The 25,130-nt window shown below is 39.0% G+C and overlaps 1 protein-coding gene across 8 annotated transcripts in view; it reads left to right on the forward strand.

Moving 5' to 3' along the window:
• LOC100644660 (octopamine receptor Oamb) overlaps window positions 1–23,942 on the forward strand; it is a 116,385-nt gene extending 92,443 nt beyond the window's left edge. For 7 of the 8 annotated variants that reach the window (XM_048412922.1, XM_012316931.3, XM_048412920.1 and 4 more), the window contains 9 exons: window positions 2,602–8,032; window positions 12,502–12,639; window positions 13,636–13,734; window positions 13,810–13,937; window positions 20,138–20,275; window positions 20,537–20,819; window positions 21,781–21,939; window positions 22,123–22,433; window positions 22,710–23,942. In XM_048412922.1, the coding sequence (XP_048268879.1) occupies window positions 7,772–8,032; window positions 12,502–12,639; window positions 13,636–13,734; window positions 13,810–13,937; window positions 20,138–20,275; window positions 20,537–20,819; window positions 21,781–21,939; window positions 22,123–22,433; window positions 22,710–22,827 (1,635 nt within the window). In that variant the 5' untranslated portion in view covers window positions 2,602–7,771 and the 3' untranslated portion in view covers window positions 22,828–23,942. The remainder of the gene's footprint in view (window positions 1–2,601; window positions 8,033–12,501; window positions 12,640–13,635; window positions 13,735–13,809; window positions 13,938–20,137; window positions 20,276–20,536; window positions 20,820–21,780; window positions 21,940–22,122; window positions 22,434–22,709) is intronic. The other variant, XM_048412923.1, reaches the window with a different exon arrangement.
• Window positions 23,943–25,130: the final 1,188 nt, after the last annotated feature.

Consider the following 25,130-nt stretch of genomic DNA (forward strand, 5'->3'; position numbering starts at 1 on the left):
TTTTTTCTTTGTATAAGAATATATGTATATGACGTAGGAAAATTCTAATAACGAAGTAGGATACAGTTTATGTTAAAAGCAGATTATGTTTTATGAAATTGGTTTTTATACTTTCCTGAAAGGATTGCGACGAAAAAGAATTGCTTGAAAAGAAAAGTGACTTTTACATTCAGCAGATAATTCTTACGTCTAAATAAAAACATAAATTACGACAATTTAAGAACATAAACGCTAATAAACCTTTTAGTTTACAGATCTACAATTTAATGATCTATGATTACAGATCTATAATTTACAGATCTAGTACAATTCTAGTAGAAAATGGAGTTGAGTAACGTAAAGTTTTCGAAGGATCGTTACCTATAGGCTCTTTTAAAGAAGAAACGCTACGAAAAAGAATAAATTTCATATCTAGAGTAAATATAAATCACGCCGACCTAAGGCGAAAACGACACCAATAAACTCTAGATACATATAGTTTCCGCGAATCTAAAGCCATGAAAGTTAAGGCCAGAAAGGGTCTCAATAAAATGCAAAGGTTAGACGAAGCATTTTCATTCGTCGAGAACAATGTAAAAGCTATCTCTCTATCGAAATATATAAACGCATGCTCCATATAATTGAGGATGACTGAAAGGAACATATCGTGTCACGTCGCAACATAGACGGGCTACACAGACGTATACAAAGTCGACAAAGTTCTTCTTTTAGCAAGTTCACGACACCGTGAAAGCGTTCCGTCTACCATTAATTAGCTTCTGGCAGCGAGCACGTTTCTACACATAGATACACCCGCGTAACAGCTTTAAACGAATTGTTTCGGTGTTAACCGACTGGGATGCAACCATACCTTATTAGGAATTTCTGTTAAATTAAATGCAGGCTACCCGTGATACCCGCTGACATTTCACTGAGACTACAGTATTTCCTATTTTGCGTCGAAGTTAACCAACCAATGTAGCGAGTATGGTTCTGTGCCCTCTCGCTTTTTGCCTGGTAATTCCGATTATTTGATTTTCCAGAAGAATCGTAGCAGTGAGAAAATATTGCTGCACCTGTTTTCGCTAAACTCGAGAATAGGTAAGCAAGAGATGTTTCATGTTTTTGATGCGTCTCGAGAATCGAGAATCGAGAATCAGGAATGAATGATTTTGTCTTGCTTCCTACATTCTTTCGGATTTAATATAAATTTGATGGAAATTTTATTTTCTATTTATTTTTTATGAAGCTGTGTCAGCTGAATTCTTGATAACAGGATGAAAATTTCTGAAAGATTCTTTATGATACTTGCTACAATTAAAATGCATAATGACTGCTTTCTAATAAATAAAATTTCTCTAACAACGAGTGAGTCTCGTTGCTTTTCCTAACACTGCGAAAGATAGAAAAAACCACAAATATTATAAGTGATTGATAAGTTAATCTTGAATCATCGCACATTATTATTATAATCTTTTAACGCCATAAGGGCTTATACAATTTTTCGATAAAATAAGAAATTTAATATAGATAGTGAAAAAATAATTAACTGGAAAGTTAATTTTCAAATACTCCACACTCTTACTTCGTACAAATGATTTTTATATGAAAAATAAAAACTAAAGGTGGAGTTTCAATTATCAAAATTTGAAACGGAAAAAGGAATTAAATATGTCATATGAATCGATATATGTACATATATTTTTTTTCTTTTTTTTTCAGTAGAAAATTCATTAGAAATTTAATTTGTCCGATTCGGTATGACGGAGCAAGTAGAATAGGTCCATGCTCGGTCAGTCGTATCTTCCAATCTAATTTCCATAAATATAGTTCACATTGGTTTTTGAATGATATTTGATATAAACAAAGTTTTAGATAGATTTGGAAACAATTAATTCGTTCCATTTACCAAGAAAATTTCTACCGACATCCACGATACCTCGATTCAAATAAAATTGACCGATCATTTTTACCACGTGACTACGAGTGGTTGGTTGTTTCCTGATTAATTAGAGAATAAAAAAAGAAAGACAAAGAAACGAATGTATATACCGCCTAGTCTGTCGAATAAGGGAGAGGGTGAAAAAGGGTGAAAAATCCCGTTGAAGACAAAAATTGGACATACATCGGTGAACAAAAATGGCGTGTCTTAATTCTTGAGGTGCAACCTTGCATGAATTCGCATTTCAGCGATCCTTGTCCATCTCCAATGCGATTTCCGTTTGCTGCATGAACGAAATCATCTTCCGACGCGATGCACATTCGGCTGTTCTCTCTCTCTCTCTCTCTCTCTTTCATCACACTTCGTTCGAATTATGATAAAAATGAAATGTATTCGTTTTGAAAATTTTCATAATTTTTTATTCTTTCTCTAGGCATTTGGATATTTTTGATAATAGGATAGTATTATACGGAGTTAAACTAATCTCTAGTATTTATTACAAACGAGAAGTAACTTCTAAAGTTGTTAAACCTATTATATATACCAAGAAGATTCGAATCTGCTTCTTTTTCAACAAAATGATCCTCTGTTTGCTATAGGTTATATGTTATCTGGAAACAGCAATACACATACATTTTCCTCACAAAACAACGACCTAAAATCTCTGTTTTCTTCTTCAGATTCCACACACAACATGCCAAGAACACAGTTCTCCGGTGGGACAGCCCAATAAGATCTATCAACTTGCTGGAAAAAATAATGCGAGCGAAGCGCATCAAGGAGGAGACGCGCTTCAGATTGCTGAGGTACACGCTCCGCGCCAAGTGTCGCAAGATCATTTAGTCGGTCCTCGTGTCAATCTTCTCAGAGGCAGATTTCCACTTGTTGTCGAACGAAAATCAATCGATCTTGCTCGATCATCCGCAGTGGCTGTGATTTATCTTCGTGATAACGATTATATTCGAACGTCGCGATAAAAATAACGAAATCGCTGCGTGTGTGCACACGTGCTGCGTGTTTCGATGTGTATATCTATCAAATAGTATACTCGTATGTGTAGTGATCGAGAGGCCGAAAACCGAGGCTGGGGACACGGAAAAATATGCTCGTAATTGTAAGCTCCACTGCTATCGATCGTTCCGCGGGGAACGTCGCCCAATAGGAGTCGTTCTTCGGTACTCGGCTTCGAGAAACACCCGGCTGTGCCCGATGCTGAATTTTTGGTTTCGTCGAAACACCGCGATTCGAAGAAATTCGATGAAAATTTCGGTTGCATCGAAATAGCCAGGTTTCATCGTCGTACTTTGGTGCTATTCCAACTGACGTAGATAAAACACGCTGTCGAATAACTGATACGAAAGAAAAAACAAATTTGGAATATCATGAAGAGGTTATGCCGTTTATAAAAGAAAGTACTAAAAAAGAGCTGAATTTTCTGTAGAGCTGAAGTACTGAATTTTCGACTAAATTGCATTTGTTGAAAAATATAAAGTAAATTGCAAAGTCTAATAGAGAGTCGAATAAAAGAGACGATCGATGTTACGAAAGATAGAATAACGAATAGCTCTGAGTTTTGAGCTGAATGGAATTTAGACTGAATTAGATCCGTCGAAGAATATAGTAAAATATGATTCTTATTAGAGGATTACTGTTACAAAAGAAAATTTTATATAAAATTGTTTGAAAATCGTAAAGGTTGAATGGGATTGAAAAATCCGTAGTGAATTGACTATTTTAATTTAAACAAAAGATCCGAGTGATTTATATCTGCAAATAAAAATTCGAAGACTATATACTATGGTAGCCGGAAAGGAAGTTTGCAGACGAAACTACAAAGAGAATCGTTAAATTCATAAAGTTCTCCAAGTTCGAAACAAAAGAAAAAAATTTCCCGAATAGTTAGTTAGTGTACCTCGTATAAAGGGACGAACGTTAAAGCTTCAAACCGTGAAGAAGAAAATCCTGAAACTGTTGAAAGATTCTCGTATAAAGGGTAACAGTAAAATTTCTGTTGAAATGTCTGTATAGAATGAGATCGAAATACAGAAAGAGGAAAATCAAAGAACGTCGATAATAGCAAAGAACATGATTTTCGATAGTTCGAATATTTGATTAAAAAAAAACGAGAAGAAAATGGTAATAAAGAATCAGATGTGAAAATATACTCAAGAATTTTTTGATTTATTACAAGATTTTTGGATCTAGAAAATTATGAGGTTATAATCACGCAACGGAAAGATGTTATCGAAAGTTTTTGACAAGTTTGGAAAACATGTTACGCGAAAAATAATAATTTGAAGAAGGCTAGATTTGTTAAAAAAAAAAAGCAGATACTTGGAATTTCTCCACAGGAAGGGGCAGACATTTGGAAGACAGAGTTGGAGGAAGTTGAGAAATTTTTCGTAGCAGAGCCATAGGAAACCGCGAAATCACTAGAAAAATCTTCAGAAAAAACGACAACGTCTGACTGATTCATCGTCAATTTGCCAAAATACATCGTGTTGGCAATGAAATAATATCCGGAGGCACGGTGGATCCATGGTCCTCCGTCGCAGCGAGAAAGGCGTTCGAAACTTTCGTGAGATGTAAGGATAAAAACGACAGGGTGGAAAATCTTGGAGAACAGTCGATTTTCTAACCCCTCCCTCCTCGCCACGCGTTTTCCTTTAACGAAAAGTATTTCGGTACGGATATTTACAAACTTATAATAAAGTAGATGAACTTAAGGAAAGTTTTTAAGAAGCAATACAGAGGACGCGAGACTTTTTTAATTCGAGGAAATAGTTTCTGAAACTTGAAAGAGTTTAGAGGATGAGTCGGGGTACTTGAAAGTAATTATTCCTATTAATAATGAACGTGAAAGTTACGGAGAAATCAGGAAAATTGCTGGTGAAAATAAATTTGAATAAAAATTCAGAAAAATATTAAAAAATTACAGACTAGTATCGAAGCGTAGAAAAAGAAATTAACATCAAAAACGGTTGATCCCAGTAGTTTAGGAATTTTACGCGATTGCGTCAATTGAAAATTATGCGAAAATTATGAACACACATACGTATGACATACGTAAATAAAGGGCGAGGTACATTCCCTTTAACCAAAATTCCATAAATATAAAACCTACCTCGTTATCAAAATTCTACTAAAATCACTCGGATCTTCTTTATCGTAAACAAACTTTAATACATCGACAACAGTATAAAGGGATCATAGAATTGATGCTGAAAGGTTGCGAAACCAACAAGAGCATTACGAAAAATCGTACAAGTATCGCACAATTGCTCTTTATCGTGAATCAACTTTAGTAGGCCGGAAAACCCAAAAGCGAAGGAAAAGTAGAAGGAAATCGGGTGGAATAAAGAGTGAAGAAGCTAGTAGTGAAAGGTAGGACTGGAAATGGGCGAAACACGAGAGTTGAAGGAGCAACGTCAGCGTGCCGGTACGATTTTCTCGATGCAGTAGAATCGGGACACGTCGGTGACAGTGAAACGAAATTTTCTGAGTGAACGCGAGACGAAGGACCGCTATCCTCGACGAACGGGCAACCGTCTCTCTGCCGGCTAAAGGATAGAAAAGGAAGGAAGAGAAAGTTGAAACGACACGACGGCTGATACGTTTAATGAAATCGAAGTAAAATCTTGTTAAAATTGTTGAAGACGTGGAAAAAGTCGATGTGTAAGAGAAGCTCGGGCTGGAATTAGCAACCGAAGGTGTGTGACAAGCACTCAGGACCGAAACAGCCGCTGAGATAATTGAAGCCGCCCTAGAAGAAAAATGTCTACTAGAAGGTGGTCACGAATAGAGCTTGAATCGATCAAACTTTCTACCCCTTTTTTGTCTCGAAAATTTCTCTAGAAAGTTTATTTCGTATAATCGCAGACACTTTTAACACGTTAGGCTACAGGGTTAAGTCGCGGATGATAATTCGTTCGTGCTAGAAATCGGTGAAACTTGACGTTTCGACTTTCAGTTCTTCGGCAGTTTCCAGTACTCGTGTTAAACTCGAATACAAATGGTTGTCGTGCGTTTAGTGATAAAACGAATAAAGTTCTACAGGGTGATTCTAAATAAAATAAAACAAACAGATAGATATCGTATAGACAATTCCAAGCTGTAAAAAATATTATAAGAAACTCTGTTCTAAAACTTTGTGGTTAATGAGAGCGGAATAAAAGTGTGTGATAAAAGAATAACAAATATCGGTGGTTGTGCATTAATCCGTTTAAAAAGGCGATCGGACTTTGAAATAAAATAAAATACAAGAAAGATAGATATCGAATAAGGCATTTAGGAAGGAATATTAAATAGTAAATGTCGAGTCTTAAAAAATCGTACATCTCACATATTAGATCGATAGATAGTTGAACTTGACTTTCGGTGGTGAATTCCTTTCTCGATCAAAGATAATAGGATAACGCAAACCGTCGAAGCATTTCGGTGCTTGGAATGCTGTGATTTAAAGGCAGTTGAATGGTTTCTGTGTTTAAATAAGAACGTTTATACGGCACGGAGAGGAGCGTGGCTTGGTCGGCAGACTGTTCAGAGGCGGTGAAGGGGTTCTATTAACGGAATTGCCCGAGTACAAGAAATAATTAGATCGACCGATTGGAGCTGACCCTGCAGGCGACGACGGGATGATCCGTTTAGCAAACTGCGAGTAGAATAAAGGAAATGCAGGCGAAATTAGCTGGCTGACGAATGGAAAGAGACGAAACAATACGGGAAATCAGCCGCTGAATAAGAGCAAGAACGAACGAAGGAGAAGTAAGAAGAGTTGAAAGACGGCGTTTGTCGAATTGGCGGTGAATGGTAAATCTCGAAGGCGCTGATAGATTTCATTGTTCTTTCTTGGGCCGAGTTGCCGGAGCAAGAGATTGGAAAAGAAAACGTTGGTAGAAAGAAACTTTGACGATAGTTTCGCAATCGAAGTAAGAAAGTGAGAATATAAATATATGGATATTGGTGGAGAGAAATGACGAGGCAAAGCATGAAATGATATTTCATGATGATAGAGGAATTTATTAATCAACTGCCGAAGAAGAAAGATAATTTCTACTTTTGACAATTATACTTTCCTAACACGATCATGCGTGTACGATCAATCAAGTGTTGATTATCGAATGAATGCCAACTGAAATAATTATATATCGGACAAACGAAGGAATCCGTGGAACTGGAAAGGAAGGATGTAGAAAAAGGAAAGATGAATTCTCATCCATCTTCGACCAGCTGATTAAGATCCATTATATCCGGTTCAGAAAATAAAAAATTCCTCAAAACGTTTAGGTTGTTCGAACGTGTCTGACAGAAATAAAGAATTCACCGATTAAAATATAAACGAAGAAAAACGAAACGTGATATATTTTTCAAAAAAGTTCAAAGAATCCGTCTTCAAGTTCGTAACATCCAAAAAGAAATACCCGATTAAGACTAAGCGTTGATGAAACCGAAAGAGGAGAAGCATTATTACAAATTATCGGTAACGTTTAAACAATTGAGAAAATTGGAAAAAGAGACGGAACTGAATTTACCGCTCTGTCGTTTCAGCTTGCAATAACGCTCCGCGACACGCAAAAGTCTCGTAAACGTTAGTAAAATCGAACAGAAAAAAGCAAAAGTTAAAAGAAGCGAAGGAAGCGAAAGAGAATGCGAAGACCGATATCGGTTAAAAACGACCGATGATCAGCCGTTGATCGATCGATCGTTAATCGGTTCGCGTCGTTATGGAGGTGCAAGCGATCGCGCGACGTTTTTCCAGTAGAGTCGATCGAGGATCTGGATTCGGGGGTTTGTTCAGCCGAAAGTGGTGCTCGGTAGTTGGAGACGCGGTGCGACAGCTTGCTAACTAAAATGCGAGAGCTGAACGCGACCGCATGTGCTGCCCTGTACGAGCGCGTCGAGTGGTCCGACCCGTGGATTCTGGTTACTCTGATCGTGCTCGCGATCGTCAACGTGATGGTGGTCCTGGGTAACGTGCTGGTGATATTGGCTGTTTATCATACCAGCAAACTGCGAAACGTCACGAATATGTTCATCGTCAGCCTCGCGGTGGCGGATCTCATGGTCGGTTTGGCTGTGCTTCCGTTCAGCGCTACATGGGAAGTTTTTAAGGTGAGATTATTCGTGAAACACCTGTATTTCCTTTGTTTCTTCTTTAAAATTCTATCGTTTCGACCAAGTTTAGTAATTTATACATTCGACACGATCTGTCAAATACAAAAAATTAATCAGCAAAACAAAAAGAAAATCCTCGTAAAGCAAAAAGATAATCATTTGCAATCATCTCCTCGATTCGAGCCCTAAAAAGCGACCTCGAAAAAGCTTCAGCCACAGAAAATCGTTCGAAAATCCGTTTTCTACGCGAACACAACTGTACAACGATAATACATCGCGCTTTATATCTCAAAATTAGAACGCCTCGGCATCAAATAGGAACGAGACGCATCCAACAATAGAAACATTGCATCCCGGTCGACGATTCTTTGTCGTTCAGCAACGAATTTCGTTGCGTGTCGATCTCTCGTCCGTTCGATGGTTTACCTATTGACCATCGTCTCTTTCCTTTCTCTTTCGTTATTCTTCTCTTCCTCTTTTTCCTTTTCTTTCCCTTTTTTCTTTTTCTTCTTTTCTACCTACCAAAAGGCAAGTATAACGGCGAAGCGACCAACGACGAGTTCTCGAATGCGAATCTGCAGCGAAATTCGAGACTTGCGGACGAGAAAATATCGGAGCGACGATACGCGAATCCTAGCCTGTTAAACGTTCGTTCCACTTCCGGTATTGCTTCCGTGATTTCCACAGGGAGTAGGATTTTTTGCACGGTGATATTTTTGGTTTAGAATTGTTTGCGGGTCGAAAGTTAAGGCACGGTGAACCTATTTGGTAAAATTTTTGTTTCATTGAAAAGCTTTTTTGTTGCGCGTATAGAGATAAGGTTCGTTAACCGTTATTCGTGTTATTTGGTTAAGCTATTCGTGAAAGGATCGTGATCTTTCGATATCTTGTTCGAATCGAAGAAAATCTAACGAAGAGAAAAATAAACGAAGAAACTAAAGAAAAGGAGAAATTTACCTATGCACGTGACAATATCCCCTAGGACGTTACTAAACTTCCACTATATTTCTGCATATTAAAAATTATCAAATTAACGCCGTACTTGATCCAGACGTAATAGCGGAAAAATAAAATGCTAAATAAATAAAGTAGAAGAAATAATACGAGACACGAGTAATATAAGAATCGACAACGAAATCATTTCTTCATAATAAAGATTAAAAATAGAAAAGAAAAATCATTCGCTGAAATATCTGTTACGCGCGTAAATGAAAGACGCGGACATCCCTAGTGAAGAACACCTCGATACAATTATCTCGACTGTCAAAGATAACGTTCAATGCGCTATAATCGCGAGCCCTGAAGAACTCGTGGCAAAAAGCGTGCAGCCGAAATAACCGCAGACGGGGATGGGTTAAGCGCAACAGTTTGCCGGCTTTCGTCCTTCGTTCCTCCCTGGCCCCCTCTGAAAGATGAACGTTTCTAGCCAGGGGGATGAGAACGGTGGATCGTTGCGCCTGGTATTCCGCACGAAGAAACTGGGATTTGGATTTACAGCTAGATAGAATTCGCGATAGATGGGATTTATCGTTGGTTTATCGAATGGGTAGATCCAGGAATTTTACAGATAGAAACGGTTCTCCTTATTTCGTTATATATGTCCATTTTAGATCTTTATTTTTATTTAATTTTTAGAGCCAGACAGCTTTCGAAATGCGTAGATGGAATTGCTTTTCTCGAAAACTTTTTCTTGGGTGCTTCGAGAACTTTATTGGATTGGAGATATTTCTATACATAGGTAGGCAACTGATTCTTTTTTTTTATCGTTATACGTGCGTTTAAAGAATTATTTAGTAGGAAAATGTCGGCCTCTATATCTTTCGTCCTTATTATCTAATTTCTAGGGATGACAGATTTCTACTTCAAATTTACTGTTCTTTGTTCGAACGGTCGGTCGAATTTTATAAAGAAGTGATCCTTTCTTATCATTTTGTATAACGAATACAAATACAAATATTTGTAACCATGGTATTTCATATTTCATATTTTATATACATGCACACTGCATATAAAATATTTGGTATGCGAAATATAAACATACAGGTAAATTATTAGATTTCAACGATGCTGTATGCTGTAGACCAAGGATCGTAGACGAACGAAACTCGAGTATTAAAACGAGAAAGCGATGAACGGAATATAACATGCTTTCTATATTATTTATCAAAATCATCTGTATTCGCCATCATTTCGTACAATTCTCTTACCATATTAATGAAAGAGTATTTAATTTCAAATTGCTCGAATAATTTTTAAGAATCGTATGTTTCTCGATTCATCGATTTTTCATATATCGGGAACGATGACAAATTTGATATTCAAATTGCCAATCGGAATTTGAAAGAGAAAAGTAGATAAAAAATTAGAGTAAAATACTTTAAAGCACCTGAAGTATTAAAAAGTAAGTTGCAATAAAAGTTGCGATAAAAGACTAAAGTAATTTAACATTGATTAGAAGATGGGTAAAAAAGTTGGGAGAAAATACCGAGAGGTTAACGGACGAATAAAAAAAATGATTGTTTAAAGAACTGAAAGCATTCACTGACTGAACAAAAAGAATTGGAAAATAATCGAGGTGAAAGAGTTAAATCCCAAGGAGGCGAACGAACAATCGTTTCGAAGCTTGCTCTCTCAGCATACAACACACCGTATCAAATCAATGCCTAATAATTAATCACAATCCTGTTGTCAAAACAGGAATAATTCTCGTGATGAAAAAATCAGAAACGCAAGAATCAATGTGGATATCAAGACAAGTATTCGATAAGTATTTAAAAAATTGTAAATAAAGGGACGAAATAGGAATTTCATAGCCCTTATGGAGCATTTAAGAACACGAGGCGTTTAATTTTATCCAGAATTTGTTATAAATTAAATTGTTGATCGTTGATATAGCGTAAATTGCAACGCGACCTTTTCCAAGATAATTGCACTCTGGTTATTTATCGAAGAACATATCGCGTCAATGAAAAGCAAGTGGATGAACATTTTTATTGGCCGAAAGTTACTTTCGCAATTACAACTGCGAATTTTCCAATGAAATTGAAATCGAACATGTTGAAAGGAATCGCCAGTTTGAATAATCACGATTTCCGTTTCAAACATAATTCTCCATGAATACGATATTTGCAAGAAGATAAAAAGAGAACAAAGATGAATTTAGATCATCTTTAAGAGATAGATAACCGTGCTTCCGTCTGTACAAAGCTTGGCAAATTTCTGAGCAGCGCGCAAACATCCGCAGGCGATCGATAATTAATTCGTTCCGAGTAACCTGGCAATGTGTATAAACCGCACGAGTAATCGATATGCGAAACTTTCATTAATGATTTCACTAACGATTCTGGCCGATGAACGAGAAAACGGTTAATTGGTATCCATGGTACGGTTATCTTCGAATATTCCGCTGATCGGTATTAATAACAAGCGTTATTGCGGAATAGAGGTTGGCGCAACGAGAGTATATTAATCGGACGGAACAGAGGCAGGGACAGGAGTAATTGGGAACAGGTGGTTGCACCGGCTACCAGCGTATGCACGTGCACTGTACGATACAGTACAGTCAGCCGCCAATCCGCGTTACACCTACCGAGTGCAGTGTCCCGTTGCCGCGTTGGCCTGGCGTCCAGATCCAGGTGTCAGGCTACGTTCTCCTCTTATCTCAAAAATAACGTACGACCCGATGGATTTTGGGTAACCCGGTCGATGGAATTCAGCCACGAATGTAAAAATACTATTTTGCTACTTTCAATTATCTTTGTCGTAATATCGTAGCTGAGAAGATTTGTAGAAAAAACGATTTTCTTTCAATTCGTACGATATCTTCGTACGAAAAGACGAATCGAGTAAATTGCGTAAATCGGAAGTTTTAGTTTTAGTGTTTTAATACGATGTTAGCTACTAGTATTAATAAAAATTAGCAAAAAGAAGAAAGCCGAGGTTGTCTGACAACGTAAAACCGCGTTCTAGTACGCGTAGTCGAGTGACGTTTCTCGGATCAGGTTTTACCCAGCGATAGGATATACGGAGTATTGGTTTTGGCGTTACGGAGAAGAGGAGAAGATTGAAACGAAGAATAGGGGATAGACGAAGGTATCGTAGCTTGCGGAGAATGTATCGGTGAAAACGTGGATTCCACTTCGACTGTGCAACTTGGTCGCCTAAAAATAAAGGAAATGAGAGGAAAATTTATACAAGGCCAGACGAAAAAAATCTCAGATATAAAAAGGAAGCTTGAATTTACAATTTTTAAACCGAATCACTCCCCTTTATGATAAAATAGTAGCAATTACCTCGATGTATATTGTGTACATGACACCTACTTTGAAAAACTTGTCGCATAATTACGGATTACGGATTCAAGTATATTTGAACGTTTGAAAAATGAACAAATATAATATAATAGGATGGGAGAACATTGTTGAAACGTTTCTCGAATTTGTGACTTTTGTACGTTATGTTGGAAGGTGTGGATATTCGGTGATCTATGGTGCTCGATCTGGCTGGCGGTGGACGTATGGATGTGCACGGCATCGATATTGAATTTGTGCGCCATCAGCCTGGATAGATACTTAGCAGTGACCAGGCCAGTGAGTTATCCTCAGGCAAGTACCATTTACAGATTATTCGATTTCGCAGTACAAGGTGTGCAGTTATGGGAACGCTCGATAAAGCCATTTGTCTACTATTCTACGCCTCTGTTTCCTCTCTTCTATTCTACGCTTCTGTTTGCCGCCTCCTATTCTATACGCCTCTGTTTCCACCTCAAATAGTCTCTGTGTTCGACGTTTCCCTTCCAACGGCTTAATTGATCGATCGTTTGTTCAACTTGCAACGTTTGACTTTCGCGACCGCTTCGTAATAACGTTGTTACCACTCTGTTCCATGAAATTCTGCGATCCGAACGTTCAATTTTGTTTCGTACGTCTACAGAAAAGTTTCTTGCAGAAACACGTGTAGCTAAAACCTTCTTCAATAACGAATGGTCTGAATAAATGTCGAATTTTCACTTTATTATATTATCATGATATATTACACAAATAATACAAATAATAAGATATATGGATACAAAGAATTGTTGGTAATTGTTTGTTTCTTTCTGTGAAAATATTATCGCATTACAATTGCTACGGAAAATGTAAAGAATCGTTAGTGGTTTGTTTGACCATCGTGCATGTTCAAATTTGAGAAAATCCTCGAAGGGATTTTCCAGCCATTCGAGGCGGTTTCACTCGCCGGCTTCTATATTTCTGTATATTTTCTAGGAATCCTTAAATATTTTAAAAGATTTTGCAAGATTCCCAAAAGTTTTCTAAAGGCATTGAATAACGATCGTCATAAAGATGTCTGATATTTAGAAATTTCCCAACATGTAAAAACGTTTCCGCATATCCTTTTCCAATAATGCAAAGTAAAAAATACTCGGCGATGACAAATTCTTTCGAAGAATGAAAAAAAATCTGACAAATTTAACGCCTAAAGACACTGAATTCGGTTGTTAAAATTCTTGTTTTACCGATATTTACTCCTTTTGCTTTATTATTAGCTTTATTATTCACGATGTTTCAGTAAGCCTGTTATCATAACCCTTTAAAATCTAGATCATGTCACCGAGAAGGGCAAGGCTGCTAGTGGCAACCGTGTGGATCTTGAGCTTCGTTATCTGTTTCCCACCCCTGGTCGGCTGGAAAGACAAACGGGTAACTACCATCGACGTCGACAGTTTGTTCGCTCGTTACACGGTGTCCTTGTACATTTTTGCGCTCGTTTCGCAGTCTCACCCCACGTACAACGCGACGTTCGCTCAGAACGGACCGTTCAACACCACCACTATACTCATCCCGGTGAAACCGTGTCCCTGGATCTGTGAACTGACAAACGACGCAGGCTACGTCGTTTACAGGTAAGGAAAGAAAACGGTAGTAGGGAAAAGATATCGTCAAGATAAGGTTGATTCTTGAAATCCTTGGATCGAACATTTAAGAAAAGCTGGTATCGTTAGAATGGCATAGGATCTACGCTACAGCGGTAATTGGCAATTCGACTGATGGAGATTTTGAAAAGAAATTATTTGCGACGAGGAATTCGAAATTACGAATCAAGAGAGTTAAGAGTCGAATTTACGAGAATAGAAATTTGAAAATTTCAAAATTCCGATACTTTGATATCCGAAAGTTAAGATATTTCGACGGTTTGACGGTTCTAAACTATAATATTTCGACGGGTTGACGTTTCAGAATTTTGAAACTTGTATACCTTTGATACTGCGAATTCAGCTACCTGTCGCTATACGTATGTATGTATATTTTCTATATACATATTTGCTATACTCCTTCTTCGATCGAAAGTACAACTTTGAAAAATTACTAGTCTCCACGATACGATATATATATATATACATGTCGGGTTTTCGTTAGGATTTCGGACGCGCGATAATTCTTCGTTAGAATTTGCCATCGTGATGTTCAACAAAGATTGTATTTACACAAATAAATATTTCTTTACAAAGTTTAGTAAATAATTAGTTTAACGGTTAACTAATTTAACAAACAATAAGTATAACGGATGCTTTTGACAATATTCTTGGGTTCAATAACGAATCCACGGTCAACGGGAAAACTCTTTGTACGTTTGAATATATTTGGTAGCACGCAGACACGTTTACTCAGACGTAGGGTTACTTTCAGACTGACTGCCAAGACGATGACGGTAAACTCTCCAAGGTGATTGCAAAATAAAAGACAGATACAGTCACATTTGTCAATTACATATTGATCGGGAATATCAACAAATTCCCAAGCGCCGTAATTAGGCAGTCCCGTGTAAACCAACATTGCTCCTGATCGAGACTTGATTGTTTATACAGCGTGTCCCTCAACATCGGTACTTCCTCTGTAAGACATTTCGTTCATCCCGTGACCGTGGCTACGTTCGGCGACCAGTTATGTAGTATCGTGGACAAAAGGCCTAAGATATCGGCCGAATCGTAAACAATGTCGCGAGAGCCGCGGCATTGTCGGGTACATCAATGTGTCGTCGGTTCTTTTTAAGTGGATAGTTTCGTGGAAAGGGCCTGCGTGACCCTGGCCACGGGCGTTTCGGGACACGTGTCTCGAACGGCGGAAAAAGACAAAGAGACGTTAAAGTCAGTATTAGTTGAGAAGCCGGAGAGGACGGATGCAAAAGGTGTGCAGAGTGTGAGTTGAGAAGCGAGAGCGAGCGAGTGTAGAAGCCGAAGAGTGTGAATCGGGAAGTCGGAAGCCGCGTGTGAGAATAAGACGTACAACAGCATTGTAATCATTTCGTTGCTTCGAATATTATTTATCAAATCAAAACATCATTACTTGTCCTTTCCTCTAAGACCCATTAAGATACTACAGTTATGTCACCTCGAGCCCAAGTACTGGGGATCTTCCTAAAGAAAGGCCCGATGTCCCTACATCCCCGACATACATATATGTCGCGTTAAGCGTTAGATTCGTGGGCGTGTAACGAATCTTCATTCGGACTAGCCATCGTTGTTGTACAATAGAGATTATATTTACAGATATAAATATTGATTTTTACAAAGTTTGACAAATAACCATGGTGATTAAACACTCGAGATGTTAGTGATAATGTTCTTAGGTTCAATAACGAATCCACGGTCAACGGGATAACTCTTTATTAAACGTAGAATATATTTTGAAGCACAAGATAACGTTTGCTGTGACGCTCGATATATTAATGCACGTAAAGACGACGTGTAAAACTCTCCAAGACGATCGCAAGAATAATAGACTGATGGGAATTTTCCTCTTCTTACGATAGCATTTGTTCGTTGCATATTGCCCGGAAATATCAACAAAATTCCAACCGCCGTTGCTAGGCAGACCCGCGTAGAACTGACATTGCTCCTACCCGGGGTTTGATTGTTAATACAACGTGTGTCCCACAATATTGGTACTTTTCTGTTCGGTAAAAACGTTTATCCCGTGACCGTGGTTACGTTCGGCGACCAGCTGTGTCACCTCGAGCCCACGCCTACCGTCACAAATCTCGGGCAAACATAATAGGATTGAATCATAACGACTATTTCTAAGTCTTATCATTTAAGTACAGCTATAATAAATAGTCTAGACTAAAGTATTGTGGATCTTCCCAAAAGAAGCCAAAATGGCTTCCCGAAGCCTTCCCTTTGGAATTTTGGGAAAACCCCTTAACACTTTAATCTAGATTCTACCATAGCCGTAATTAAGCAATTGATTATATTTGTTCGAGATTTGTAATAATGAGCTTGGGCTCGAGGCGACAACCAATCACCGAACGTAGCCGCGGTCAAGGGATGAACATTTTGCCTAACAAAGGTATGGAGTAATGGTATAGCTGGGACAAACAGTCTTTGTCTCAACTACGGGAAGATAGGGGAAATCTATTTTTTTTTTTTTTTCCACGAACGACGCTTCTCACTGGCAACTTTCCCTCAAGGGCTTAGCAGCTAGTATCTTTTTCTAACCACTGATATGGAGATTGACCAATTAGCAGCAACGCCAATTTCCTTCACCTTCCGAACGAAGGCTTTTCTTGACGAATCCGATGATCTCGTGTTCTTAGACAAACCCCATCATAGTTTTTCTCTGCAGCATCATCGTGACGGAAAGTCATTGTCTCGTGAGGTTTCTAATGTAACTCTCTGTCCGTCCGTTCGGGAAAAACGTGCTTCTTAAAATGGTCATCCGTAAAACAAAAGAAGATCGGTCTGTCCGTGAAACACAGCCTGTCGTGCTACCAGTAAAACAAAAAGAATCTCTATCCTACATAATATATATATATATATATGTCGGGTTGGCGTTAAGATTTGAGTTAGGGTTGAGGGCGTGAAACGAATCCCTATTGGCGCTAGACGTGATCATTATGCAATAGAGGAGATATTTACTAGTGCAAATATGACTATGATGGAATTGGACAAGTAATCACGATAATTAGATACTCGAGAAGCTAATGACAATGATCCTAGGCTCACTAACGAATCCGCGGTCAAGGGGATGACGAACTCTACTTTTCTTCAGCGTCTAAGTTGTACTCAATGTTAATGCACGAGGCAATCACTACGTATCTGAGAGTTACTTGAATTGTCTTTGAGATCGTACCGGAGAGTGCCTCTCCATCACGGTAACGCTGTCGAGGAAAACTATGACGGGTGTGCGTAAGGGCACGAAATCATCGGATTCGTGGAGAAAAGCCTTCATTCGGAAAGTGAGGGAAATTGGCGTTACTGTTAATTGGTCAATTTCCATGTTGGTGGTTAGGGAAGGGTGCTAGCCGCCCTTAAGAGAAAGTTCGAGAAGAGGAAGCGTCGTTTGTGAGAAAAATAGATTTCTCCTATTTTCTCGTAGTTGGAAGGAGGACTGTTTGTCGGTTTGAAGGACTTTAGTTAAACAGATCTTAAGATTTATAGCCAGTCCTCGGGCTAGCTGAACATGTACTGTGGAGACGCGTCGACATCTAGTAATCATCTTACTCAAAGAATAGAGTCTGCGTGTGGCGAGCCACGGGACAGAAATCGTTGAAACGTTTACAGTCGTGCCCCGTCCTAAGTATTTCTTTTAAGGACAGCTATAGGGTTACTTCATGCCTTTGTTAGACAAAACGTTCATCCCTTGACCGCGACTACGTTCGGCGACTGGTTGTCGCCTCGAGCCCGAGCTCACTATCATAAATCTCAAATAAATACAGTCGAATCGAATGACAACAGTTTCTTAATTCGGCTATGGTGAAATCTAAATTACAATACTAGGGGTCTTCCCAAAGTTCCGAAGGGAAGGTTCCAGTATTCTTTCATCTCCGACATATATATCCTATATGTATATATATATAAAATATATAATATATATATTATATATATAGCAAAGCGAAATGACGCACGTAAGCTTCAACTTCGATAGTTTCGCTGCATCACGGGAACAGAAATTATCGAGTCGTCGAGCAGGAAGTCTGAATTTTCTGGCAAACGTCGCGTCTATTCTTACCGTGTTATCGCGATCGGCGTGTGCATCAATCCACGCCGGTTTATGCTCGACGTTGCATCTAAATCAACCTCCGAATAGACGGTTAGCGTTCCATCGTGTGCCAGACGAATCTACATTTCTGGCTGGCAACGTTATCAATTTCGCTTGGCTCGCGATATTTCAATCTTTTCCAGCTCAAGCATAAAATCGTCTCCTTTCGAGAAACGCAGGCCGGGAACGAATAACGTATTAAAATTGACGTGGATCGATGCTGTAACAATTATCATTAGGCAGAGAAAGATAAGGAAAACTAACTGGCAATGTACGTATTTTCTCTCGAACTACATTTTCATAGATAGCTCGCTTGTTATTCTATCACGTCCAATTTACCGAGAATTATCAACTCTCAAATCAGATTGATTTACATATGTTTATGATAAATGGTATGCGGTATAGTTTGCATCGTGGAAAATATTGGAAAGTGGCAACGTGTGATTCCTTGCGAATCTAATATCTATCGATATATCGCTATGCGTATTCAAATTTTCTTTCTAATTAAAACGAGACACTTTTTCCAATCGTTGTACAAACGTATCGATTCAATTTTGTATAAATTGGATGGTTCGATGACCGTATTTATAAGCGCGTGGGAAGATATTGCGGTATAGAACTGAATTGCTTCGTGTTGTATTTTTGGAAAGGCAGTTACCGATGTTTCTTTCAATTCCATTAGATATACATATACGTTATATCGTACGAAATAATAGGAATATTTGTTGAATCGAACGTGCTGACAAAAATGAAGATTCTTTTCATGGAAATTCGATAGTCGCTATTTATTATATCGAAGGATTTCTCGCCATTTGGAATATAACGAACGAACGGGGACAGTAATAAATCGAAACGATTGGGGAATATTTTTTAATTTTCAAATGCACGAGACAAGAGCCTGAGTTGAGACGTGGCTTGTCGTATTTTACGAAATATCATTGTAATGTTATGAAACTTTCTTTTCCCTGTGAAATATTTATTATCAACCATAACTGAATTGTCTAAATGATTGTTCGGATCAGGGGTGTACAGTAGATCCGTGAGCGCGACATGGAATTTCATAGCATAGTTCGTTTCGTTTTTCCAGCGTCGCAGGTGCGATCGAAAGATAAAAGATAAAACGCTCTCTATTCATCGGCATCTATTGTGTCTGTACCAACAAAGGGACACAACTTGATCCCTTATCTGATACAAAGAGCAATACCGTAGACAAACAGTAGCTTTATCCATAGACGTGAAGTTTACAAGGCTATCTGCGTGCCAGCGTTCCGTATCTTGTCGCCACGCTGCGCCATATAGAAAAAGATACGCCAAAGCGAAACTGCAAATTCAATGAAACTCGCTATCGCGCATCGCGTCCTTTTCGATACCACGTTTCCTCTCCCGTCTCTTTCATTCGTTCCTCATCTTCCGACATATTCTATAAATCGAATCGCAGAGAATAACCTACAACTGTACCAAGTTTTAACGACATAGGTCATCCTTTTATTCCAAAATCGTTTAATAACCAGCAATTTGTATGCGATAGACGCCCTTCCTCCCAAGTCGAACGAATTCTACCTGTAAATCTACGATTAATTTCTGACGGCAGTAACGATCTATCTTTCTAACGTTCTAACATCAGATTAAACGGAATTTACAAATCCTTTCTTGACAAAACTCTCGATAATATTCGCCATTTCCCGTAATCGATGCGTGACCCGTAATGTGATTAACCGTTACCTTACGTAATCTCACAATCCTTCATTCGATATCCTTAAGTTTATAATTTTCAACTGATCGACTCGACCTCGACAGAATTCACCATTCTCCGATCAATTTCCTGCGCTTCGTCTCCAATCTTCCTAGAAACTCGAAGAAACACCACGACTCGATAAGAGAAAACAAGAAGGGACTTGACAAACAGATGGCTCCATTAAACGCGATTCTCGTCTAATTATAAGAATGCCCGAGAAGGAGGGAGGGAGGGAGGGAGAGAGAGAGAGAGAGAGAGAGAGAGTTATCCTTCTCTATTCTTTTGCTCCCTCCTCTATGTACGATGAAATTAAACAGTTGTTATTTGCAGCGCGCTCGGCTCTTTCTATATACCAATGCTGGTCATGCTGTTTTTCTACTGGAGGATCTACAACGCAGCCGTCTCCACTACGAAAGCCATTAATCAAGGCTTTCGTACGACAAAGGGCTCGAAAATGCTTGGCTCTAGGTAAATCCAACATACCATAGCTTCCCCAAGGAATTGAAAAGATGGAGAATCGTGATACGTTGCTACTCTTTCGTCATTTTTTGCCGCCATTTCAAACGAGTTCGACCAACAGCGACTTGGCTGCGAGTTTTATCGGGGTTAACCAGCTTCTTCATCTTCTTCTTTTCTCTTTTTCTTTCTATTCTTCATCGATCTCTGATTCGTTAAAAAAGAAAAACGAAAAAAGACACAGCCTCTGAAACTTTGGACGATTGCTTACAGATTCGACGAGCAAAGATTGACCTTGAGGATTCACCGTGGTCGAGGTAGTGTCCACAACGGGAGTAACAACGGGAGCCCGAGGAGTCCAGAGTCGAATAGCCGTAGCTCGGTAAAAAGGGAAAAGATAAAGATTTCGGTGTCGTATCCGAGCACGGAGACGTTGAATACAAAGTGTAACACCCTCGAGAGGACGCCCTCGAGGTGTTCTCAGACCTCCGTGCACTATAGTAACGGGCAAACGCACAGTCAACTGTGTCCCTCCCCCAGGAACACGCATCTTAAGGTAATTCCGCGTATACCACTGTACTGACCTCCTTCAAAGTGGCCTTGGTGTCACTTTTTTACATTTAGCGATGGATCATATAGATTGAAACTATCGTATCCTGGCGAATAGATCGTAGCGCTTTTTAAATACTTGCACGAGTTTTTTTCAATCTCCGATTAAATATAATATAATACTTGTTGCTTCTTCACCCAGTTTATAAATAATAAATAATAAATAACAAATAATAAATAGTATATAATATATAATATATAATATGTAATATATGTTGTCGATTATACATTTATCGTAAGAACGTGCAGGTTGAAGGACTCTTTGTATTCTGTTTCTCTGAAGTAGTTCAAGTCAGAGATACATGCTCGTATATTCAAATTTGTGAATTTAAAAAAATTCCAGATCGATATCCTCTACCGGTTGGTTTATTCGCCTTCTTTTGGCAGCTATTCAATTTTCTGAAATGTAAATCATGCCACGCGAAAGAGAGAAGCCAAAAGCGATTACAGAGCGCTATAAATATGCATCAGCGGCAGGATACGCTACGAAATCTCCGGCTCTTTCTACCCTTAACCCTTGCCGATAAAAATTCATTACCTTAAAATTCATAATTGTCCTCGTACCTATAGGGTATAGTTTGCCGAAACTATTTGCGTAAAGGAATTCTTTACAGAGAAATTTGTTCTAATTACTTTCGATCGAAATCAGAAATCACAATTAGAAAAAGTCCACAACTAACGTCACATATATTTTTCCTTACTGATGAAATTAGCAAATCCCTTGATTAACATTGTTTTGCCGATTTTTGCCTCGATTATCCTTGCCTGAATCGGTAATTCTTGCAAAAAACCGATAGAAAACGAATATAGTACAATCGTAAAATCGTGAAATGCTGGTGACAAGTTTTCCTGGAGGAAAACGCCAGAGAACGTTGTGGTTAAAGATCGGTTCGATACGTCGGTGACAGGTGAGCGGTATCAACAGGGTTGGCAGCGCCAGGAGACCCAGCAGGCGGAGTAGCTGCGAAAGTCAAACGGGGGATGAGATGTCGTTGCGAGAGCTCAGTCAGGGTCCTGAGGAAAAGCCCAGGGCGATGAAAATGGGGAAAAGGAATATCAAAGCTCAGGTACCCCATTGAATTTTCGAGAAACACTGAAATTAAATTGAGAGGAAAGGAGACCGGTATATCCTTGTATTGTTGTTCTATTCGCGTTTTACGCGAGCGTTAGAACAAACAAAACAGGCTGAGGAACAGATTTCAGGACTATACGGGAAGCAATTGATGCGTAAAGTATGATTAACGGTGCAGGTGAAAAGATTCCGAATGGAAACGAAGGCAGCCAAGACACTGGGCATCATCGTCGGCGGATTCATCCTCTGCTGGCTTCCTTTCTTCACGATGTATCTGGTGCGCGCCTTCTGTCCCAATTGTATTCACCCCACGGTGTTTAGCGTGTTATTTTGGCTGGGCTACTGCAATTCCGCGATAAATCCGTGTATCTACGCGCTTTTTAGCAAAGACTTCCGGTTTGCGTTCAAGAGAATTATTTGCAAATGCTTCTGCAAGCGGCGGGCGAATACTTTGAGACGTGGCAGCGATGGCAGCCAATTAGCCACAAGGTGAGCTTAAACTTAGTTTAAAGAATAATATAAATAACACGACCGATCCCTTTTGATTGTGAAAGCCAACGCGTACACAGCCCTTGAATAACACAGCCCTTACACGCATACCATACGCATATATGTGAAAAGATGACGCAATTTGTTAGATTTTTATCAAGGAGAAATATAACAGATACATAATGCAAAAAGACCACGTTCCACCTCTTCCGATACAATTTTCAAATGTTTTGGCGAAAAAGATGTTCGTTACGATACAGGCGTGTCTGTTGGCAGAAACGACCGGAGTCCCAGCTATTCGATGCAGGTGCCTCAACAAGGTGTATCCATCGACGATTCGGACCAAGATCCCAGCTCGGAACCGACGGTACACTCGCACAGCGAATCAAGATGACTGTAGCGTGTCAGGTGTGGCGCTCAGCGCGTCACCTTCGATCCGACGACTTCGAAAGTAAGGATACAGTCGTTCTAAACTCGAAAGAATCTCAACGATCCTCGTCGACCATCCAAATCATCTGCACAACGATCCGTGCCGCGGAATCGAGCACGTTCGATCGTTTACCCAGAAACCAGTGTGTTCGCGAGTAATATATATATACTAGTAGTAGCTAGTATTCGCGAGTATAAACGGTCGAGCTTCTTCGGTGTCTTACTTCGTTCCGTCAGCGAATGAAATACGAAGAGACGTTTCTTAGAAGATAAAAATTCGCTCAAGCTAGTCGTAAATCGAGACTGAAAACGATAAAATTAACAAAGAAAGAACAAATGGACCGACGAAGGATTCGCTGCCTAGAGATGACAAACTGTTCATTGTTTTCGTTGGAATAGTTAAATAGAAATTATGATGAAAGTTGAAGCGCGAAGAAGAGGAAGAACGACGAGCGCGAGGGAAGCAACGACGGAGAATCCAGTGTACCATAAACGGATATTAAAAACGCAAGTTTCGTTATCTTTCAAAGTCAACAGCGTCTGTTGGCTATCGAAGCTGCCTTTGGCTATCGAGGCTCTCGGCTAACCGTCGCGTCATCGTTGTCACCGTATTATTTCCGTAGATTTTTCACCGTTTCTCGTTGGTTATACGCAATGATGGCGTTTAGCGATCGCCTTCGCTGAACACGCGACATTCAGTGCGTTGTACAGCTTACTTCAAACATTATCGATTGTTAACGAGATCATTTCTCAGTCTGTGAAACAAGATGGTGAATGAATTTGAAAGAATTTTGTTTGGACATTCTGTAGCAAGCGTAATCAAGATACGCACGTATGCGCTGTAAAACATAAAGTATGTAAGTGTAAGTGTTGTTACGACAATGCCATTTCAAAAGAACGAAGGTAACTCGCGTTGGAATATTTTGTATGGACAGTTTCGATTCTTTCTCGAACGTATTATGATTGTTCGAGAGGGGACAGAGGAACGTACGAAATCGGCGAGATTCGTCGTATTATGTGATATACGTCTACGATACATAAGGAAACCGCATGAAAGAATAAATATGCGAATGAAATCCACGATAGTTGATCCCTTTATTGCAAATTCCTCATTTCGATCCTCCGTTATCTCCGGTTCTTCGCGCAAGAACATGGAAAGAGTTCGATGTTTGACGATAAAGTCTCGAATATACCAATTTTTGCAGTTCCACATTTTGGAAAGTTTAAATTTCGATGGCTTTGCAATTAAACAATTTTATAGTTGGAAATTGTTAACCTCGTTCCAAATTCGAAAATTTGTGAATTTGAAAGTTTGCAGCCTTAAAGATTCGCAATGTTCAAGTTGAAAATGTTAAACTTTACAGCTTCAAGTACTCGAGATCTCGTGCATTGAGATCCACGAATCAACAAAACCAAAAGTTTAGAAATTAACGAATGTCAACTTTCGGCGATACAAAGATTTAGGACGCCACTACAGCTACTAACCGCAGGTACGTATTTATACGTAAAATATATATATCGAGAGAGAAATACGTAAATTTACGTATTTCAATTTATCGCTCATCGATATCTTTCTTTTCCTACTCACATAGTTTTCCGCGTGGATCGGAACATATATGTATGTTATATAAAATAGAATATATGTATGTATAACTTATACATATTATATATGTCGGGTTGGCGTTAGGTTTAGAGTTAGGGTTAAGGGCGTGAAACGAATCCCTATTGGCGCTAGACGTGATCATTATGCAATAGAGGAGATATTTACTAGTGCAAATATGACTATGATGGAATTGGACAAGTAATTGCGATAATTAGATACTCGAGAAGCTAATGACAATGATCCTAGGCTCAACAACGAATCCGCGGTCAACGGGATGACGAACTCTACTTTTCTAAGTTGTACTCAATGTTAATGCATGGGGCAATCACTACGTATCTGAGAGTTACTTGAATCGTCTTTGACATCATACGGGAGAGTGGTTCTCCATCACGGTAACGCTGTCGAGGAAAACTATGACGGGTGTGCCTAAAGGCACGAAATCATCGGATTCGTGGAGAAAAGCCTTCGTTCGGAAAGTGAGGGAAATTGGCGTTACTGTTAATTGGTCAATTTCCATGTTGGTGGTTAGGGAAGGGTGTTAGCCGCCCTTAAGAGAGAGTTCGAGAAGAGGAAGCGTCGTTTGTGAGAAAAATAGATTTCTCCTATTTTCTCGTAGTTGGAACGAGGACTGTTTGTCGGTTTGAAGGACTTTAGTTAAACAAATC

Source organism: Bombus terrestris, chromosome 15, assembly GCF_910591885.1.
Source record: "Bombus terrestris chromosome 15, iyBomTerr1.2, whole genome shotgun sequence".
Classification (NCBI taxonomy): Eukaryota; Metazoa; Arthropoda; class Insecta; order Hymenoptera; family Apidae; genus Bombus; species Bombus terrestris.